Source organism: Rhamphochromis sp. 'chilingali' (assembly GCF_963969265.1).
Source record: "Rhamphochromis sp. 'chilingali' genome assembly, chromosome: 11".
Classification (NCBI taxonomy): Eukaryota; Metazoa; Chordata; class Actinopteri; order Cichliformes; family Cichlidae; genus Rhamphochromis; species Rhamphochromis sp. 'chilingali'.
Genome location: NC_137938.1, coordinates 25,403,685 through 25,425,202, shown reverse-complemented (window position 1 = coordinate 25,425,202; position 21,518 = coordinate 25,403,685). Strand labels below are relative to the sequence as shown.

Genomic DNA, 21,518 nt, shown 5'->3' with positions numbered 1-21,518 from the left:
GTTAGATTAATAGATTGCTTCACATCCCTGAAGACCGCTGTCTGGTACAAGAGTTTTATTGAGTATTGTCCATTATTCACTTGGGGGGAAAAAAAAGAAAATTAACATGACATGAAAAAAAGCAGATTTTACATAAAGCTAAATAGGAATTAAATCATTTTCCTGAAGTTGTCCATGGCTTCTTTCACCTTCTCAAGCTCAATCTGGCTCTGTCGTAGCTGTGGAGAGAAAGAGGAAGTTTCTTATTTACAAGGAATTCTTACAACCTGAGAATCCTGTCGAGTCAATTTCCTTTTCCCACCTTCTCAGCATCCTGCTCCTGCACCTTCACCGGCACCTTCTCCTTGTAGTCATTCTTCCCCATCTTCTCTCTCAGTTTCTCCATCTGTTTCTCCAAATCCCCTTTCTTCGTCATCAGCTTAGCCACTTCCTTCTCCACATCAATGAGACCCTGTGGGGGGGAAAAGAAGTGAAAATGGGAATCGCAGCTAAAACTTGATCCTGTTATTTTTGCTCTGCAATGGAGAAACTTAAAAAAAAAAAAAACACTGAACTGCCATTCAGGTGGAGCAAATTTAAAAATGGCATCCCTGATAGTATAAATGCATATCTACTCATATCTATCAGGCTATTCACAGGGGAATTCACCTAATTCAAAACTTGAAAAAAAGAAAACCTACATGTAAAACACTAGTGCATTCATAGTACAGGGGGTCTAAGATACACACACCTGATATAACAGACAGATGGAAGGATACAAACAGAACAGGGCAGATTATACTGGCCCTCACCTTGAGCATAAGGTTGACAGTACATCTGTCAGAAGCGATAGCCACAGCACAGCCTTCTGGGACAGGCTGGTTGGCTGTCAGAGGGATGACGGCCTGAGAATAAGACAAGGTCTGGATCTGCAGACTGTATTTCTGCACCAGGGACACAGTTGCAGAGTCTATGCACTGGAGGTAGCCTAAGAGAGGAAAATACAGATGGTAAAGGTTTCGAGCATCAGAACAGTGCATTCTTGATGAGCTATAACTCTGATTCAGTGCATACACATCCTCTACATACTGGTGTGCAGTTTAATTCATTTTAATGAAGCATATTTTATAATAACAACATATGGTATGTAAATGCTTTAACATATTTTCCAATATCTGTATGCCGAAGTTGAACTATAAAGTAGGAGAGGTTGGAAAATATTATGTAAAGTAGCTGAAAACTGCTTGTTAAGACTCTAATCCTTTCTTTTAATAGCAAGTTTACTTCTTTAGAGAATCAGAAACTTTTCTTGGAGACTTCTAAAGTCTTCGTGTGTTTCAGGCCAAACTCTTGTTGCTATAGTCCACTCGATCTGTCACTACAGTTGCTCCCCTCTTTAGATCTTTAAATCATTGCTTGTCATAAAATGCAGCATTACTGCCATCAAATTCAAAACTATAGTGGAATAAAAATAGACTGCTCAAAAAAATAAAATAAGGGAACACTCGATCATCCCAGTATAACATAATATCCCTAAAATTTAAGTGGTATCAATCTGTCCAGTCAGAAATTACAAACCATACAGAATCATGTTCACCTGCTTTGGTGCAAATGAAAGTTGCTGAAGAAGCAACAACAAGACAACCTCTGGAAAGGAAATGGTTTTCACAGGTGACGGCCACAGACCATTGCTCTCGCTCTATCCCTCCTGATTTTACTTGCTGCTGGTTGCATGAGTCACTGTCTACATCCCACTCAGGTTACTCAGTGAGTCCAGCTCCAGGATGGCCACATCCATACAAGAAGATTTACAGTGTCTCTCAGACAGACACCAGGGGACACGAGGAGAGCTGGGCAACTTGGCAGCAGGACCGGTATCTGGTCCATTGTGCAGCGGAGACAGAATGACCTCCAGCAGGTTATTCAAGCGCATGTTTCTAACCAAACAGTCAGAATCAGACTCTACGAGGGTGACAAGTGGGATCTGTGCTCACAGCCAAGCACCATGCAGCTCAACTGGCATCCTCCTAGGAAAACCAGAACTGGCAGGCTCGCCACTGGCATCCCGTTCTCTTCACAGATGATGTTGCAGGCAGAATAACATTTGCCACAGCATCTCCAGACTATTTCATGCTTGTCACGTGCTTAGTATGAACCTGCTTTCATCTGTGAAGAGAGCAGGGCGCCAGTAGTGGACCTGCCAGTTCTGGTGCTCTCTGGCAAACTCCAATCAAGCTGCACGGAGCTGATTCGTGAGCACAAATCAGATCGCCAGATCAGGTGAATGTCGCCAGGTCCTCACATATTTTGTTTCTAACAGTTTGATCTGAAACGAGGATGTAAGTAGCCTGCTGGAGGTCATTCTGTAAGGGCTCTGGCAGTGCTCCTTGTCCCACAGAGAAGAACAGATAGCATAAGAGCCAGCTCTGCTAGTATCCCCAGGTATCACCTCCACACTGTTGAGACTGTGGTGGGGAAAGACAGCAAATCTTGTGATAACATGTATGAATGTACCGACCCGGATGAACAGGACTCAACGGGCTTCAGATACCGACTCGAGCTACCAGCAGTGACAAGGATACTAACAAAAAGCCGAACTACAGGAAACTCAACCAGGAGGGCAAAATTTTCTGTGGTCACCACCCCTCCTCCCAACTTTCTCTGTCTTTGTTGCCTCTCCAGTCCACCTGTTGTCACTTTCATCTGCACCAAACCATTGTGAAGTGAATTCTAAATGGTTTGTGCTTCCTAACTGGACAGATTAATATCCCAGAAGCTTAACTGGGACTGTAAGGTCAAGTGTTCCCTTAATTTTTCTGAGCAGTGTGCAAAAAGATTTCCATGTGAAGCTGGCAGGCTTGTGTGAACATGCTGAATTGAGCTAATTTCCAACTGTAAGTACAGCATTGAACAGACATGCTGGTTAATTTCCACATGAAAATAGATGAAATATGAACTAAAAATTATTTTTAGCATCACTTTTAAAATTTATTTTGTGTGTCTTACAGTCAGCTCTGGTCTTGGTTAGATTGTAGTCAGCCCTAAGCGATCGGATCGTCTTGACAATGGTCATTATGAACTCCATGTCGCGGTCCACCTCCTCACTGTTCCAGCAGAACTACAACAAATCACAGGGAAAAAATGTAATTGCAAAAAACACAAAACAGCACTCTCCACAAAAAAACTTTTTAAGGCTATTTGAGCATCAGTAAGATTCAGCACAAGCTGCCCCCCCCTTCTTTTTCTCACCTCTTCGGTGGTGGGATATGATGTGACGCAGATGCTGGGAGGATCGCTCTGAGGTTTTCTTCGTGGTAACCTCTGATAGAGCTCCTCAGTGACGAAGGGCATCAAGGGAGACAGCAGGCGTAGACCAACCTCTAGACAGGTGTAAAGGGTCTGTCTGCACACCAGGGCTTGTCTCTGGCTCGTGCTGTCTTCCTCTGCTTTACTGAATACTGGTTTCACACTTTCCTGGAAAACAAGAAGAGAAAAAGGAAAAGATAAGGAGGAAGTGGAACTTTCATGAGACTCTGGGCTGCTCAGTCGCCTACAAGATCCTTACCAGGTAGATGTCACAGAGCTCGTACAGCCAGAAGTTGTAGATGGCGGTGGTGATGGTTGGGAAGTCGTAGGCCTTGAAGCCGGCGTCACAGAGTGTAACAGCGGCGCTCAGCCTGGACAGAATCCACCTGTCAGATACGCTCTCCTCTCCAGATAACTGAGAGGATCGACAGAAGTGTAAAAAAGAAAAAAAAAGAGAGATCTTTAGATTCAGGCAACACAACCCCGCACCAGGTATGTCCCAAATGTCAATGTGTGCCAATCTACGAATACAAATCATGGCAAACTAAGCCTCCAAACAAACACTGTTTTGTTTTGAAACAGAGATTTGGTCAAAATGTGTTACGCATCTAACTCGAGGAATATCAATAAGCATGGAACAGACTTTGTTTATGTTCTGTATCCTTCATCTGTTCCCTTGGTCTCACCTGGACTTTCTCTGATGGTACAAAGTTGTCTCCTAGAGTCTTCATGGCAAACTTCACAGCATTCCACAGTTTGTTGCAGAAGTGACGGTAGCCCAGGATGCGGTTGACATCCAGGTTGATATCCCTACCTGCGAGATTCAGAAATGAAGATTTCAGTAAATACCAAAGAACGACTCCAGTGGAAATCAAGCTGTATACTTGTTATACTTGTTAAAATGTGGTTTTCTATCTGCTAGAAGAATTATCATGAGTGAAAATGGCATTAGTGGCCATAGCTGTGGGTACTATAGCATTGGTCTGATGAAAGAAAAGGTGCAGATCTACACCAAAGTCATTTTCAGGCATAAAGGGATTCATTTACCTGAAACACTCATGAATGTCTACTTCTGATTGACAGAGATAAGCTTTATGGTTTGTAATTAATGTATATTAGTGAATTTCAAACACTGGTCATTAAAAGGAATCTAAGAAGGAAAACAGGACAAACAAGGAAGACGTAAAAAGTTCACCTTGGCTGGTGTAAGCACACAGAGCAAACCGGAGAGCATCTGTGCCACACTCTGGGATGCCATTTGGGTAGTCTGACTTCTGGCCCTGCTGCGCTCTCTCCACCTCCACAGGATCCAAGTTGCTGTCCATCAGCTGGGCATGAAGACCCTAGAGGATGGAGAGTAAGAGGACGAGGGAGGTTTTCAACAATTTTCTCTTTTCATCTTCAGAATACGAGACCTCCTTCGACTGCCTGATGTTTAAACTGGCCAGGGAGGAAAGGACCTTCAGAGGGAAAACATTCAGGGTTAAGCTTAGTTTACAAGTCCTTCAGTGCCCTCTAGAGGACAGGTCCGTTTCATCTGACTGAACAATTTCCCCGCAGCTGGTGAAGAGATTGATGGACTCAATAAAAGCTTGTTGGAAGCAGAAAGAGGTGCTTAATAAAGTTTATATAAGAGTAAGGGCCTCAAGGGACCCATAAGAGCATGGTGACTATGTAAAAGACAACCCAAACAGATGGGAGAAAAGAGTATGTATATTTATGTTTGCCTAAGTGTTTGTGTGTATCTGAGCGTGGATTAAAGGCTGATTAGGCTTTACCTCCAGGGAGATCCCTGTAATGACGTCTAGAGGGTCGATAACGTTGCCCAGAGACTTGCTCATCTTCCTTCCGTGAGCATCACGTACCACTGCATGCAGATAAACCTGAAAAATGAAACGAAAACATCAGTGAGTCATGTACTACAAATATCACATCCTGCTGTGTCAGTGTCGTGGGTGATTGGTCTCACCTCTTTGAAGGGCAGCTTGCCTGTCAGTTTGAGACCCATCATCACCATGCGGGCAACCCAGAAGAACAGGATGTCATGGCCCGTCTCCAACAAGGTGCCGGGGTAAAACACCTGCAGGTCCTCATTCTAGAACCAACGACAACAAACACATTGGGAAAAACACCGAATGATTAATATTTTAGGAGGGTTTTTTCTTTTATACTATGAAACCAGAAATCAGGTATTAAACATTTCCATGTTTCTCTTTTCTATTCTGCTTAAGGTATTCTTTCAGTCAACTGAAACAATGTGCCGTCTGTGTCAGCAGAAAGGAAGTCATTTAACCTCAGTGTTTTACCTCATTAGGCCAGCCGAAGATAGAAAAGGGGAAAATGCCAGACGAGAACCAAGTGTCCAGAACGTCCTCGTCTGAAACGCAGGAGCAAAAGTTATCTAATCTGCATGAATATGGAGTAGAATTAATTAAATTAGGCAAATGTGTGTGTTGGCGCATTATGAAGTTATTAGATAACTTTACAATAATTGTGCTACGGAAAAGTGCCAAATTAAAAACAGCTAAATCTCACCCTGTCTGAGGGTAATTTTGTCTGCAGACACATTAAAGCGTTTCGCCGCCTTCTCCCTGGCCTCTTCCTCTGATCTCCCACTCACCCAGTAATGACCGTCCATGTCCTGCAGGCAAAAGAACAGAAGAAGAAATAAATCAGAGAAACAGACAATGACATGCACGATATGGATGCAGCTTTTATCTGTCATCTGAAGTCCTCCAGACCTTGACAACAAAAAGAGAAGTCATCTTACCTCTCCTGGTTTCACAGACGGATCGTTGACAGTGATGAAGTAAGCAGGAATACGGTGACCCCACCACAGCTGCCGAGAGATACACCAATCCCTGAAAAAGAAGACAGAGAGACGGATGTGAAAATGAACTCTGTGCACACTTTCTGATAATCATCTCCTTTCTAGACCTGAACCAATTTGTTCACTAATAGGTGAGGTGATGGCAGAAAATTAACTGGCATCAATTTTAATAATTGATAATGTAATATATTCTTTTTTTAATTAAACTTTCTCCGGTTCTGGCTCATCACTTTCTATTAACTGATTTCCTTTTTTCCTGTGTGATGAGAAATCAAATATCTTTGAGCTTAAACAAGCTTGTTTCTGAGAAAATTTCATCTGTTTTAAATAATATATTAATCAAATAGCCAAGGAAATATTCTGCCAATTAACTGATAACAAAAAGGTGTCAATTTCCTACACTGAAATTGACACCTTTTCTCAAGATTTCTGTTTAAATGCCTAAAACTGCAGAAACCAAAAGTGTCAAAATGCTTAAACTAAAAGCTTAAAACTAAAAAATAAACAATCAGGAAGCAGTATTTACTTAATGTTGTCCAGCCAGTTGAACCATGTTTTGAGATGGTGGTCAGGGATGATTTTGAGCCTGCCTTCTCTGACAGCATCAGCAGCCTCCTTGCCCATATCTCTGCAGTCCACATACCACTGGGGTTTCAGCAGCGGCTCCACAATGTCCTTGGAACGGCTGATAGGGAACACGCACAATGGGGCTTAAAGGAATACAGATAAAGGAAGCTCAAACAAAAACAACCCATGTCCAGCTTGTGCACAAATTTTACCTGCAAACTGGGACAACCATAGGGTTGTCTTTGATCTCTTTAAACTGGCCTCTGTCTTTGAGAGCCTGAAGCACTGCTTTCCTGGCCTCAAAACGCTTCATGCCCTGGGGAGGGAAGGACGAGTTAAAAATAAAAAATTCTGAAAAATAAGATAGCCTCATGAAGCAAACTATGAGAAAGCGTGACTTTAGTGTCACACACTGCAGGGGGGGAAGGACGATAATGAGACACTATACCAAGAAGGGAGGAGGCACGTTAATGAGCAGGCCATTTTCATCCAAGATGTTGATGAAGGCCAGATTGTGTCTCTCTCCAACCTCGTAGTCATTATGGTCATGAGCCGGGGTGATTTTGACAGCGCCTGAACAGAAAATGGTGCAGAGAGACAGGCCAAGCAGAGAACAAGGGAAAAAAGAAAAAAAAGAACAATTGTAATGAGGCAAGTGGCTGGGCTTAACGACTTGTTATGATTACTTATTCTCGGCACACTGTAGACCTGCAGCTATGACATCTTTTTTCTGTACCCCAGGCCTACCTGTTCCAAAGCTCATGTCCACAAAGTCATCAAAGACTATGGGCATCTTGCGGTCACAGAAAGGATGAAGAACCATTTTTCCTTTCAGATGCTGATATCTGGCGTCGGCAGGGTGAACGGCTACTGCGGTGTCTCCAAGCATAGTCTCAATACGAGTCGTGGCCACGATCACCTCCTCATCTGAAGGACAAAGAAAGAACAAGGAGACCTGTATCGTAACAGCAGCACAAAGTGTCTTTGTTAACATTTTTTGCTTTCCATAAATTTACATACCAGATCCATCCACCTTGTAGGCAAAAGACACCAAGACCCCAAACTCGATTTTCTCCTTGTAACCAGGCACAGGCAAAAGAGTCCTGCCAGCGAGCTCCTTTTTATCCACCTGAAAGCCGAAAAATACATTTAATCAAGAGGGCACACAATGCCTGGCACTGCCAAAATGGCTCTGTTACCATTACAGCCTAATAACAGGGTTATCAGTGGAGCCTTTTTCAGGGTATTTATTCTGTTCATGCAGTCACACATTTATACAAAAAAGCCTAATAAAATAAGCAAGAGCCCTTAAATGCAAAAGTGTTTCATTTTGTATTCACACGAGCAGGAACTTGCATGAATTACCACATTACACAAAGTAAAGATACAATATCTCATCACAGTAAGTAGTACAAAGAATCGAAGAGTCTTTTTTCAATACTTCATATTTCAGACATAATTCTGTAGGTAATCTAAAGGTTTGTGCTGATATCCAGTCCTAGTAATCAGTGGGTGATATTACCTAATGTAACATTGCTTCATCAGTCTGTTAAAAGAATGCAACTCTATCATCGAGATGTGATTCGGTTTTATGCTAATGTTCCTCACGGCTTCATTAAGACATTCTCACATCATTATGAGAGCGAGCTGCAGTGCTCACGCCACATTTACCATATTTGGAAAGCACATCTAATGCCATGAAATGCACGAGCTCAGGGATATCATACCATAACACTTGTACTGTATTATGATGGTTAATTTGATCATTAAGAGACGCCACATCCAATATCTGGCTATGGAATAAACATCCATACACTCAAACTAATATTAAACTGTAGCTTAGAAATGGAGCAACAGTAACAAACTTCATCTCCTGTTAATACTGTTCATTGACTTTACTAATCAGGACTTCAGATGGATGAACTTTTATCTCTTTCCCCCATGACGACAACATTTGACAACCTTCCTAGTACCCTTAACAATTAGTCTGACACCTCATATATCAATAAAGATGTAGTTTGGCAACCGAGTAGCTGCATAGGTGGAGACCATCCTCACTATCTTCTGATGCAGAGCCAGTCATTTTGTTCTATAAGCAGGCGTGAAATATCACAGAACCTGCTCAGCTCAGGAAAGAGCTTCAAAGGTTACAAGGTAGTAGTAGCAGCCAATAAATGTGAAATGAGTGAGGGCGGGTCTGTGTACACCTGCATGTAAAGGCATGCTGATGGTGTCTTTGGGCTCTGTGTGATGTATCTGGACCTTGACATATATCATATAGTTTCATAAAGGAGCAGCTTTGAAGTTTCCTCTTTGTCACAGCCACAGATCGCCGGACTCACTCTTATGTGCGGTTACTAATTTGTTCTGACAAGTCAGTGCAGACCCCTGTTACTGTTCACCAGCCTGTTTTCTTCTGCTTCATCCACAACAGAGTAATTCACGACAGCCATTTCAAAAACTGGGCAGTCTGCTTTGTGCCTCCTCCTTGTTTGTTAGGGTTGCGTGTTGCCTGGTGTGAAAGACTAACTGCACCTAGAAGGGCTTTCATGTTCCTGACTGTTATTTTTTTGTTCTGTAACCTTTTTTTGTCTGAGTCCAAGTTGAAAAACGTCCAGGAGAGCATCTTGCTTGCAGGCCTATTTTATTTTTTTGCAAAACAGTAAAACCTTTAACCCATACTCGATAACTTTGTTAACTCTCACTAAACCTCTTTCCGCCTGGTTAGTTATTATTGATCACCCTATTAAGTTGGGGTGGTATCATTTGTTTGGCATAAGTTTGATTTGAGCAGAGTGCACTAGACTTGGTACATTTTTTTCCTCAGGGTAACTGTTCATGGGGGAGTTCACAATATAATCATGTTTCAATGAGCTTAGCAAATCCACAAGATGCATGTGAGACAGCTCCATTTATATTCTTTATATACTTGTCTGTGAATGTCCATCCTAGTATGAGTACCACTGCAGATAGAGGTGGGACACGCCAGACACCCCCCAATGCAACATCACAATACTTAACTCACAATAGGATATTAGTGTGACTTCCAACATTTATCGATATGTTGAAGGTTAAAGTAATATATATTGCAATTTATGACCCTTTTTTCAACTGTAAATTGCAGTCAGTCCAAGTCAGACTGCAACTGTTTACACAAAGCTCGCCTCCTATCAGACACCTGTGCAATTAGCTTGCGATCAAATATGGTTGTGCAACACCCTCAACCTCTTGGCAACCATTTAGTCATCACAAGTTGAAATCTGCCAGAATGTGAAATAATTCAATTTAACCTCCAGGTAGCCACCAATTTATTTGTAGATGTGTCACGTTTTTATTTGTGTGACTGAGCTTTTAGCTTGTCTTGAATTAGGAGGTAGTTTTGTCAGTTTACGGATGGTTTTTTTTTTGGTTCAGCCGATTTAATCTAAGTTTTCTCGGCTAACATTACCTCAGGGTGTGGTGCACCCTGAGCACTGCTGTTCTTATCATTCCAAAAGTATTTTAAATATTTCATTAAACATCAATATTTGTTGTCCCTGTATTGATCCAATGTTGCCATGGAAAATATCTCAGTGTATCAATATCCCCCCACTTTCAGTTGTCTTGTGGTGAAAAAAGGTCCCGAAAATGAGACATACTGCTTAACGCAGAGTGACTTGCCTCTATGTCAGAGATGGCAGAGTTCAGTGTACAGGACCAGTTGACCAGCCTCTTGCTCCTGTAGATCACTCCCTCATCGTGCATGCGGATAAAGGCCTCTTGGACTGCATAGGAAAGTTTCTAGAGGAGCCCAGGTAAACAGAAAAATTTTATTTTTAACTATTATTGAACACAAAATTTCCCACACATCAAAGATTTTAGAAACCTTACAGGATCCATAGTGAAGCAAGCTCTGTCCCAGTCCAGGGAAGAGCCCAGTTTCTTCAGCTGATGGTAGATCCGGTCTCCCTTCCTACAAGGGATAAAAAGAAATATTGTGGTGTTTTTCCAATTTAAGATTGTTTAAATCTTCGCTTTTCCTGCTACTTCTTTTACTTACTCATTCTTCCATTTCCAGACTTCCCGGATAAAGTTTTCCCTGCCCAAGTCATGACGGCTCATGCCCTTCTCTCTCATCAGCTTTTTCTCCACCACCACCTGGGTCGCAATGCCAGCGTGGTCACAGCCCGGGTTCCACAGGGTGGTCTCACCTCGCATCCTGTGCCTGCACAGACCGGATGGGAGATTAGCTCAAACATATTAGCAGAGAGAAATTTCATCAGTTAACAAAAGAATTATAGTTTATTAAATTACCATCTGGTCAGACAGTCTTGGATGGCGTTGGTGAGGGCGTGACCCAGGTGAAGTGATCCTGTCACATTAGGTGGAGGGATGCACATCATGAAGATGCCCTTAGCATTTTCCTCACTAATACTCTTCCTCTACAGAATATAGTGACAGACAGGTTATTTGAAGCTAAAATTATCAATTAAAAATCTAATTCAGGACCATTTTTATAATATCTGAGGACTTACCCCATACTCGGGCTTGAAGAAGCCCTGCTTCTCCCACCACGGATACCAGGCAGCCTCCACATACTGAGGACTGTAGGAGTCAGGAAGTGGACTAACAACATCTGGCAGCAAAGGTGAGGAAAAAGTTCAGTAAAGCATCTAAAGCTCACTCAAGTGAAATGCTGAAAAAACTACTAATATCACAGCCTGAAAAGAAGGTGCACTTTTTTAAAACACGTCATCACTCAGTGAAATAATAAACCTCTAATGAATAAAAAAACCCTGCAAAACCCAGAAGGACTAAACGTAAAGGTCAACAAAGCACAATAATACACACATAATATACGATGAGAAGTATGAAGACACTTGGATGTTAAGCTTTCTAGCATACATACGAATATCAAATCCTGAAGCCTAGAATCTGTTCCCCTAAATCTAAAGAATACTGTGGTTGTCTAACCTATGTGTCTTTTATTTTACACAGCACCTAGTTGGTGAAATGTCCACATTTATCTAAAAACTAAAAACTGTGGCGTGACCACAGGCCTGAGCTACAAAGCAGGATTTGGTGCTTACTGAGGCAACTTTATTGTTAAACCTGGATTTTCTGGGTAATGACAGTGGTTAACTTGTGATGGGATGACGCATCACCATGGTAACTTCTGCTGCAGATCCATCTTGTTATAAAGGAAGTTAAGTTCAATAGAGGGGGTCAATTGGTACAAAACTACCACCCACTGATCAATCAATTCTCCGGAATATAGTGGTACCATTAACATGGACCTCGTGCCCAGACAGCAGGAGGGTCTATTTTATCCAGCTTTACTTCCTGCCTTTAAAAAGCCTTTACTGACATAGTGCAGACACACACACACACACACCTCTATAAACTAACTTGATTGACAGTGGGGAGTTTTAAATACTAGGCCACAGCTTAAATCATTTAATGTGCTTTTGGTATCAGACACGTCACACTTGTAATGCTTTTAGCCCACACTGTTTGAACTTTGCATATTTTTCAGATATTACAGTCTTTGTTGTTTTGCTGCCAACAGACCTGTCAGTGTTGTTTCCCCTTTCCTGCCCTACTCTCCTACTTTGCTCGTCAATTCCCTCTTTATCAGATCCAGTCATTAATGACTGTTCTGCCTCTAACTAAAGGGCCTTGTTCTACCAGACCAAGCAGCTCTCCAGCATCTTCAGATCTCCACTTCCTTCTTTCTTTTTCTTTTAAGATGGAAGTACTGGTAGACTGTCTTTTGCAGTTTTATTTGTTGGTTTACTTTTTTACCTCATTAGTTTAGGGAGAGAAGCTCTTGGTCCTACAGCCCACTGACCCTAATTTGTTCCACTTTTTTTTGCCCGGCCATTTCCTCTGTTTTATTTTCTGTTTAAATTAAACAGCTTGAAACTTAGGTGTGGCATCCGCTTTACAGGTTGTGGTCACTAAGATAAGGTAACTTCAAAGTGCAAGCTTCAGGGAAGCTTGCCTGGAACACTAAGTTACGTGGAATGTGCTTACAGTACACAAATCAACTCAAGCATAGTGAACACTCACCTTTTTTTTCTCCAGCAGGGGTGGTGATGTTATATGTAATCACTCCCAATTCCTTCTTCTCAGGTTTGGCCTTTTTCTGAGAAAAAAAAAGCAGAAGAAAAAAAAAACCATGAGAGACTTTGAAATAGTAATGTCTTCAGTGACTGAGTTACTATCAACTACAAATCAGATGGCTAGCTCAGAGTCACCCTTTCGAATTTTCATTTTCAAATTTTTGTGTTCTGTACATTCTGTTTTTCTTACAGGTGAGGCAGTTAGCGATAAATTGTACTCTGTCCTTTTATGACGTCTTCCCCTATCACCCTCCTCCCCCTTTTCCCCCATATCCTGCCTTAGACATTGTCATACTGTACACCACATACAATGTAATAACTGAAATGGCATGAACAGAAATGAAGAAATAAACAGATAAGCTCTGAACAAGAGCAGTCTATGGAGAATTTATACAGCTGATCACAGTGCATTGAGATCATAATTTTGACAGAACACAGCAGGACTAAAAATAGAAAAACAAGAAAGTGCTTGTATGAATTTAATATGTTATATAAATCACTTTCACTTTCAAGTAGAGTAGAAAAGCACTACATAAGAACAGATGATTTACCATGGATATTTGCGATTTTCAAAACTTCACAAATGAATTTCTCTTTGTACATGTTGCGTATTTATACCTCAGATGGCGGCTGTGTCTTTTTCTTTGCTTCCATTTCTTTCTTCTGTTGGAATTTTTCAAGCTTTTCTCTCTTCTTTGCTTCTTTCTTCAGCTGGGCCTCCGTCTTCGGTGGGCCTGAGAGAGGAAACATCACAATGGCATGAGATACTGTACATTACATTCTGCTAATACTTATCAAGTGATTCGTTGAAGTTCCTAACCGTTTGCTGGAGCGCCCGGAGAGTCAGCAGCAGGACTGCCATTAACAGCATTTGTAGCAGCATTTGTTTTTGGTGTGACTGGGACCATCTTTTCACAAAGAACGATCTCCCCCAGTACCTTCAGGAACTGTGGCTGATTAATGCAGGTCGTGAACCATCTGGTAACATTCGTTACAGCCTTCCTGTCTGATGGCTCCAATGCCTGAGTATTCATAAAAGCATAATAAAGCTCGTCTGTTCAGAAGCTATGCAGAAAAACCTGTTAGACAGAAAGTGTAGCGCAGCACACATACATATTTGAAGGGGAGTAAAACCGCTGTAGCTACAGCCATATCAGCCAGGGTAATGCTCTCTCCCACCAGGTAGGTTCTTGGTGCCAAAGCCTGATCGAGAACCTTAAGAACACGCATCAGCTCTGCACGGGAAGTCTGCTGGAGCTGAGAATGCACAAAGAGTAGGAGAATACATTTTTACATGAACAAATCAGACACACGTTCAGGTCCAAGAAAGCTTTAAATACCTTCTTATCCACTCCTGTCACCCCCATCAGAGGGAAGACCACAGCACACGACACTGGGGTGAGCTCATTGTCTGCAAAGCTGAGCCACTGCCACACCTGGCTCTGCTGCTTAGCATCCAGACCAGCCCTCTTTCCCTGAAAGGCTAAGTACCATGACACAGCAGTGGCCCCGCTCACTAGAGAGTCACCATCCCCAGCGGCGGCCAGCACCAGGGCTGGTCTGGAGCGGGCGTTCAGAGATGCAGGAGGGTCCTCTGTGATGATCTGCGGCCGGGAGGACGGTCCATATTCTGCAGCTAAGAGAGCCAGAAGGCTCCTGAAGTCATCAGGGTGAGGAGACACGTAGAGAGTGGTCATCTCTGGTGAAGACACATTCAGGTTGCATGAAGTAAGAGAGAAACATTCATTTTGTTGCTGTAATTGAGCATTTCCTTATCAGACTGGATGGGTGTGTTTGCTGGCAGAAACACTGCTATGCCAAACTTTATGCCACTCAAGGGGCATGTCCAGAAGGTGGGTTAAGTTTTGTTTTTTTTTTTAAAGCAAACTGTTTTAAACATATTTAATAAAATCAGCTTTAAGCATGTCACAGTGGGTATCAGATTAGCTTTAAAAAGGATAGGTATGCTAGCCCGTTAGCTCTTTGTTTCACTTTCTGCAGCTCTGAGCCGTGGCACCTGTCAGACTGATGAAAACTCATGCAAGCAGGCTAGTTAGCTTAAGCCAACGAGTCAAACTGAAAGAAGTTTTTCTTCAGCAGCTCCAGCGTGAACTTTAATAAACCTTTATTCAAGCTGCCACAACTTTAAATTCACCAGAAAGTAAGCGTCTAAGAAACCTGAGGCTTGCTATTAAAATGTTTTAAAGCGAGTCCTGCGTACCTTTGAATGAAACAGACAGAGACGTCAGCTCAGTTAGCACACACACACAGCCACATGAATGCCCGTCTGATGCAATGAAACTGCAACGAGTTCCGGGTTTCAGCCGTCGCTTCCGGCACAAAACGGAAGCCATGTTATCTACAACCCATTGACGAGAACAGATCAGCAACAACTACCACTGAGGGTATTTTAATCAGCGATCGGTGATTAGATTAGATTGCATTAGATTAGCAACGCCACTGTGTAAAGCTATTAAATTAAAAATTATAGAACCTGCATTTAAAAAGTCTTGTTAAAGCTGTTAAAACTGCTAATAAAAGCAATTTAAAAGCAGTTTAATAAAAAGTTAAAGTATGATGACGATGATAGTGATTATTATTAGTAGTAGTAGTTGTAGTACATAACTATTACATCAAATCAGCTAATAGTAAGAAAATGATAATTAGCAAGTATTTATTAAAAAAAAAAGAAATTACAATCAGTTGACTGAATTTAATTACACACACACATATATTCAAATTTAAATACAATGACACACATAATGACTCTTACACTTTACCTTCCACCTTTAGCCCCTGGTACTCTATTGTTTCGCGCTCCTTCCTCCAGATGTTGCTATTTGGACTGTTATACTCAATCACTACAATGTCTGTTGATATATATATTACACCAAAACAATATATTTGCATTCAAATAGGCATAACAAATGTTTTATATCTCATGTGCCCTCGATAATAAAAATTTGTCTGTGGTAGAGAGTCATCTTGCAGGTTAGGTTATATATTAGCTTTGCTTTCATCGTCATTTAGTATAAATAACGCAGTATAATAAATATAGTATAATAGTATAATAAAGCAGCAGTTTACTGAACTGGTAAAAACGTATTACCAACATCATCATGGTTTAATCTGTAAAATTCTGTTAATTTTTACTGTCTAAAAATACAGTTTGCAGTAGAAGTATAATATGACTGGGTAACTGGGTAAATATACATATATGTGTCAAACTGTACTACTGGAAGAAGGAAACAAGAATATTCAATTAAGGGAATTCAAGGAAATGGTGCATGTCATGTTGGTAACCCAGCATACTCTTTTATTCAGATTTACAGATGTGACAGTTATCACACAAGTTGTCTTGAGTAATTACATCCAAAAGCAGAGTGTGCACAGTGTTATTCAAATCACAGTTGGTTAAGCTCTCAAGTACAGCAGACTATTTGGGCAGCTAGTTTTCCACAGTGAATTGTAAGATCTACAGTGTAAGAAATGCAGTGAAATTTACTCCACCACTATGTTATTTCAAAAATAAATCCAGCAAACCATCTGTAACAACTAAGGCATATCAAATTACATCATCTTTAATTAGTTTTTCACACATTCATATCTGGAAGAAATTTACAAACCAAAACTGAAACTTTATTAAAGTTTATTAAAGGTGTCATCTTGAGTTTTATTTTTTTTCTTTCATTCTTCATTCGACTCCTGCCCAAAGGCCTCTCTTACACCCCCAAAGACTACATCAACCATTCCAAATATAACCCATCCACCCAGCCTGCACACATTGATCACTCCCTTCCCACTTCTCCATACCAGTCTCCCAAAACCTCCTCCTACAGCTTGTGCTTGACCTCCCATCTCTGACATCACTGTTCCCACATAACCCTCACTGTGCTCCCACAGCCGCCCTCCAAAGAACTTGGTCACCGACCAAGCATTATCCAAAGCTTCACCAAATACCCCCACCGTGTCTCCAGCTAGGGTGCCCAGACCAGTGACCCCAGTGTGGCAGCTGCTCAGCAGTTCCCCCATCATAGAGGAGATGCAGTAATAAACACTACAGAAGCAGGTCTCCCCAATACCTAGCAGCATTTCTCCTGCTGTGCCCATCCAGGAGAGGAGGTCAGAGGTCAGTAGATGGAACAGGGTGAAGGTCTCTCCAGGCAGGGTAGAGAGAACTCCGAGGTCTTCCTGGAGAACATAGGTGACCTGAACGCAGATAAGAATAGTGAGTCGATTTCACAGTGTGACTGCAGGAAGTATAAACAACAAAAAGACAGAAAGCCTTGAGGCAATGTACTACACCTAGAATTAACTCCACCTGTACACCACACCTCATTCCAGTCTACGGGCGGAGCAGACTGGAATGAGATGATTTATTATTTAACTCTGAACCTGAATATGTTAATACATAACAGGTTAATACATAACACAAACTCTTGAGACAGTTTTATTAACCCGAGGCTCAAATGTAGAAAGAAAAATTGTCTATTTCTAATGATTTGTAATGGTTTTATTTTCCTATTGAAAACATTAATCAGAACCACAGGTCATTATACTGTTTAATGAATATAAAGTCATAATATCTTTTAATTCTCAAGGATTGCTTGTAACTAGTGAAATTAGAGAGTCTCAGGGAGCATTAGCCAGTCTGTGAAAACAATTGTCACACATGTGTTACACACGTGTCTGGAATGTGGATCTGAGAGGTCTGACAAAATCATGATGTTAACAATGATGTTTTTACAAACTAGGGTGTGGCGAGGTAATCCATGAAGTCTCAGTAATGCTTTATGGGAAAGTGGACCCAGTATTGCACCTTTCCCTTAATATAGACTCGACTCTATGGAAGTGTATGATATACTCCCAGAAAACATCTTTGAGTCTGAACCTCTTAATATCTGCACATCCTTTACAGAGAAAATAACTGTTAGTATGGTGAGAGGGGCAACTCAGTTTAAATTATGTTTATATTTATATTTTGTGTAGTATATTTTTGGATGTTTACACATTAGAGCTATTAGAGAGCTATTAGAGCTACCTGTCCAGGTAGTTGTGTGATTGTAGAAAATACAGGACGCAGAGGAAATTTGAAGATGGAGAAGGTGGTGGAGAGGATGGAGACCAGAGTGCTGTTGGAGTTTGTGTCCATCTCTTCAGCAGTTTCATGTTCAGCTGAGGAGTCGGAGTCTGACCTGACAGCTCCTGAACGTGTCACATCACCCTGTTCATTACTGCTGCTCTCAGAAGTTGCTGCATCTGCTGAAGTCTCCTGCATGGCGTCAGCACCATCAGCTTTCCCTGACTGAGAATTAGCTGCCTGTTCTTTAGTTATCGACTTCTCTCGGCTTTCCAGAATGTCTGTCTGCACATCTGTATTTCCAGGAAGTCCCTCACTGTGGAGACCAACTCCGACTTCAACACTTTTCCCATCTCCTCCTCCGCAGCCTTCAGAGAACATTTCTGCCAATCCAAGCATGTCTTCCAGCTCCTTCACGCTCACTTGCCTCACCCCTTCCTGCGTCTCTCTGATTAACCCAACGCTGAAGCCACCCTTCCCCTGCGGGACAGCACAGCACGCCGCAGACCACAGCGGCTTCGTCTGACACTCCTCGTCTCCATCCTCAGCAGCCCCGAGTCCTCCCGCTCCAGTAAGGATGTAGAGATCACCCCCTACAGTGCTGCACTGGGGAGACACGCTTGACTGGACCAGTGTTGTGACTGTTGAATCCCAGTGGTGAAAAGGGGAGTCTGTGGGCGAGAAAGAATGAGATGGATCCACACCTCCTCTGAGAAGAGCTGGTGCTGCCACTTTAATGTCTTCTTCCTGCTCTGTCTGGCAGAAAAAGAACCAAAACCAGCAGTTTAAGAAAGAGTCCATCAAACTCTTCAATCTATGCACTCTGATTTTTAAATGTTCCCATATAAGGACACAACAATAACAGAAACATCTCTAATTCCTGTTTCTCTGTGCTCAGCTGTTCAGTGTTGATAATTATGAGTGTGATAAAGATCCAATCCATCTTTTAAATTTATATTGTTTGCATTTTCTTTAAGCTCCATTTTCAAATGATTTTTAATGTGGAAAAAATAATCAGACTCCTTTCCTAATTTAAAAAAACTTTTTGTTTGGCCTGAGAGCTGAATGTTTGAAAAATAAAAGTTTCAAAGGTGTTTTATTTTATATTGAATACACTTGTATTATTCAAAGGCTCTGCATTAAAAATCTTTAGTTATCCCCAGACTTATTCTTATACTACTACTTCTTATTTATTATTATCCCAGATTATTTCTATTGTCTGGGATAAAGTATTCCAAGTAGAGTGCTTAACAAAGTTATTAGATCACCAACCAATATAAGGTTTATGCCACAGATGCCCTAAATTAACAGCATTGTAATTACGAAAATAATTTCTTATGTTTCCTAATGGTCAATCCAATGTTAAAATATCATTATTGTTGTCATTCATAAATTCTCTAATTTACTATTTTGCAAAAAAGCAGAAAAAAGATAGAAACATGTTATTATTTTTGATGCCAAATTGCAGTTATTTACTTGCCTTCCTGAAATGAAAAATGTATTTTAGTGGTTGAATGTTATGTTTGATTAATTCCAGTGTGTCAGCTCAAATTTAGATATAAAAACTAACATTTAGTTTGACTATTAAATAACAATATGTAAGACATATGTAATATGTAAGAATGCATTCTGTACATAAATGTTCCTATGAATCATGTTTTCTATACCAATGATGATTTTTTGTGTGAAATATTAATTAATTAATTAATTCAGCACTGAGCTGGTATTCAGATGTAAACACCTGAAAGTTTTTTAGAGATGAAATTTGTCTAAACTTCAACTGCAAAGAGTTAATAGTCATTACAGGCCCCTCTTAAGGGGTGGCCATCAAATCCAGCCTTGCGTTTTCTTCTGCTTATCCAATTCAGGGTCACGGTTAGGCTAGAGCGTATCCCAGCTGTCACAGGGCAGGTGGCTGGGCACACCTTGGACACGCCACCAATCTTTTGCAGGGCTCAATTTTCTGCGTTTTTTACTTAATTTTCTTTATTAGAAAATTGAGTGGTTACCACTCACAATGTACTTAGTTACTCTCCACCACATTTCTTTACTTATAACTTAATCTTTTAAAACTAAGCACTTCTACTTTAAGAAATGTGATAGATGAACTCTTACCACAGGTTCTCTCCCCTCCTCTCCCTCCCTCTCAGTCCATCCCTGGCGGAGATGGAAGGCAGAGTAGACAGCTGTGTCACAGGTCGGTCTGGACAGAGTGGCAAACGCCTGCCCTCCCGGCAGCCTGTGGCAGCGTGGGCGCAGCAGCGGCCCTGCAGAGGATCCCCGAGGAGGCGTCTGTCTGTAGAAGCAGTTGCTGCAGAGGGTGAAGTCTGCCTCCGAGTTGTCCTCAGCTGGGAGAGACAGACCTAGGCCCAGCACTGCCAGCAGGCAGACAGCCGCAGCAGCTGCACTGACAGCAGCAGGACACAGCATGATGGTGGTGAGCTTAGCAGATCCCCCCCTCCTCTCACTCACACACACACACACACACACACACACACACACACAGAGTGAGAGGCTTATAAATTACCCAGTGATTTCCGTATATAGATGAGAAAGATAATGTGGCCAAGGTTGGCTGCTGATGGCTTGTTGTTTTCCTCACTCGCTCCTTGTTTCCTCCTCCAGTTTCTCTGCAACCATGTCTGTCCGCTGGTAATGTTAGCTGCACTCTGTGAGAGTGAGTCTGTGTTTGCAGGCACAATCTTGCTTACTCCTTCATTTCCCTTTTCCTGACAGCCTCGCCCCCCTCTGTCAGTTCCACCCTCTGTGACTCTCCCTCTGCCTGTACCTCCACTTCACCCCTCCCTCTCATACTCTCTATGGTTACACCTTTAACTCCCATTTCTGTTAAGTACACAAGGAAAGCCCACACCTATTCAGGACTGTCAATTACCTGTATGTCTGCATGCCTAAACAATGGTCTCTGTGCAAGGTTATTTGATTGACAAACTCTTGTTGTTAGGTAAAGCGCTTACCTTAAAGTGCTGACTCTCTATCAGATCAAATATTTGCTTTGAACTGCTTCCAAATCAAGAAGAATTTCACACCTAAAAGTCCAGATAAATGAGAGAAAGTGAACTCTAAATATAGCAGGGTCTGTTCATGAACTCCTTATTAGAGCTAAATCTGGATAGCGACAGTTTCACGGGTCATTGTCTCTCCCAGAGTGCAGCGATTCTTGAAATCTGAACACACTCCCTTTCATGGCTTGCACATTTGCCCTCCTAAATATCAGAACCGTGCCTGTTGAGGCATGACGCTGGCACTGAGTGCTTTTTGCAAAATCATTATGTCGCAAAAACAGAAATCTGCATGCAATACCACAGCTCTAGAGTCAAAGGAAAAAAATATCTTGCACTCCCTTTTAGTCATGAAGAGCTGGAGTCGCGCCACGCTCCCTTCACATTGCTTAAAAGTTATGGCCAACATGAGCCAAATGTACCCTTGGGCTTCAGTCAACAACGGTATCAGGATTCCTTTGCAAAGAGGTCAAGCAAGAAAAGACAGTCATACACAGTAAGTGACATGGACATGAAGTTTACGCAGTATTTTAGTGTTGTAAATATTTAAAAAAGCTAAATGCAACACAGTACAAAGAGGACTGCCTACTTCAGTGTCTGTGTGGAGCTGTGGAATGGGAGTTTCAGGGTGT

At 41.7% G+C, this 21,518-nt stretch overlaps 2 protein-coding genes across 2 annotated transcripts; both read right to left on the bottom strand.

The window, feature by feature from the left end:
* Positions 1-40: 40 nt before the first annotated feature.
* vars1 (valyl-tRNA synthetase 1) lies at positions 41-15,096 on the bottom strand. The gene is made up of 29 exons (XM_080896891.1): positions 15,008-15,096; positions 14,127-14,485; positions 13,900-14,043; positions 13,607-13,808; positions 13,405-13,520; positions 12,734-12,809; positions 11,197-11,297; positions 10,976-11,103; positions 10,722-10,886; positions 10,553-10,634; positions 10,343-10,462; positions 7,703-7,811; positions 7,430-7,609; positions 7,131-7,255; positions 6,895-6,998; positions 6,642-6,800; positions 6,056-6,146; positions 5,821-5,926; positions 5,592-5,662; positions 5,255-5,380; positions 5,064-5,168; positions 4,481-4,628; positions 3,972-4,099; positions 3,545-3,700; positions 3,229-3,453; positions 2,986-3,097; positions 792-967; positions 302-451; positions 41-218 (listed from the first exon to the last, which is right to left on the bottom strand). Exons 2-29 carry the CDS (start codon positions 14,481-14,483, stop codon positions 150-152), a joined length of 3,831 nt encoding a protein of 1,276 aa, XP_080753017.1. The 5' UTR covers positions 14,484-14,485; positions 15,008-15,096; the 3' UTR covers positions 41-149.
* A 954-nt stretch (positions 15,097-16,050) lies between these two features.
* LOC308406082 (uncharacterized protein) lies at positions 16,051-21,355 on the bottom strand. The gene is made up of 3 exons (XM_080896893.1): positions 19,982-21,355; positions 17,828-18,622; positions 16,051-16,995 (listed from the first exon to the last, which is right to left on the bottom strand). Exons 1-3 carry the CDS (start codon positions 20,294-20,296, stop codon positions 16,474-16,476), a joined length of 1,632 nt encoding a protein of 543 aa, XP_080753019.1. The 5' UTR covers positions 20,297-21,355; the 3' UTR covers positions 16,051-16,473.
* Between the last annotated feature and the right edge of the window lie 163 nt (positions 21,356-21,518).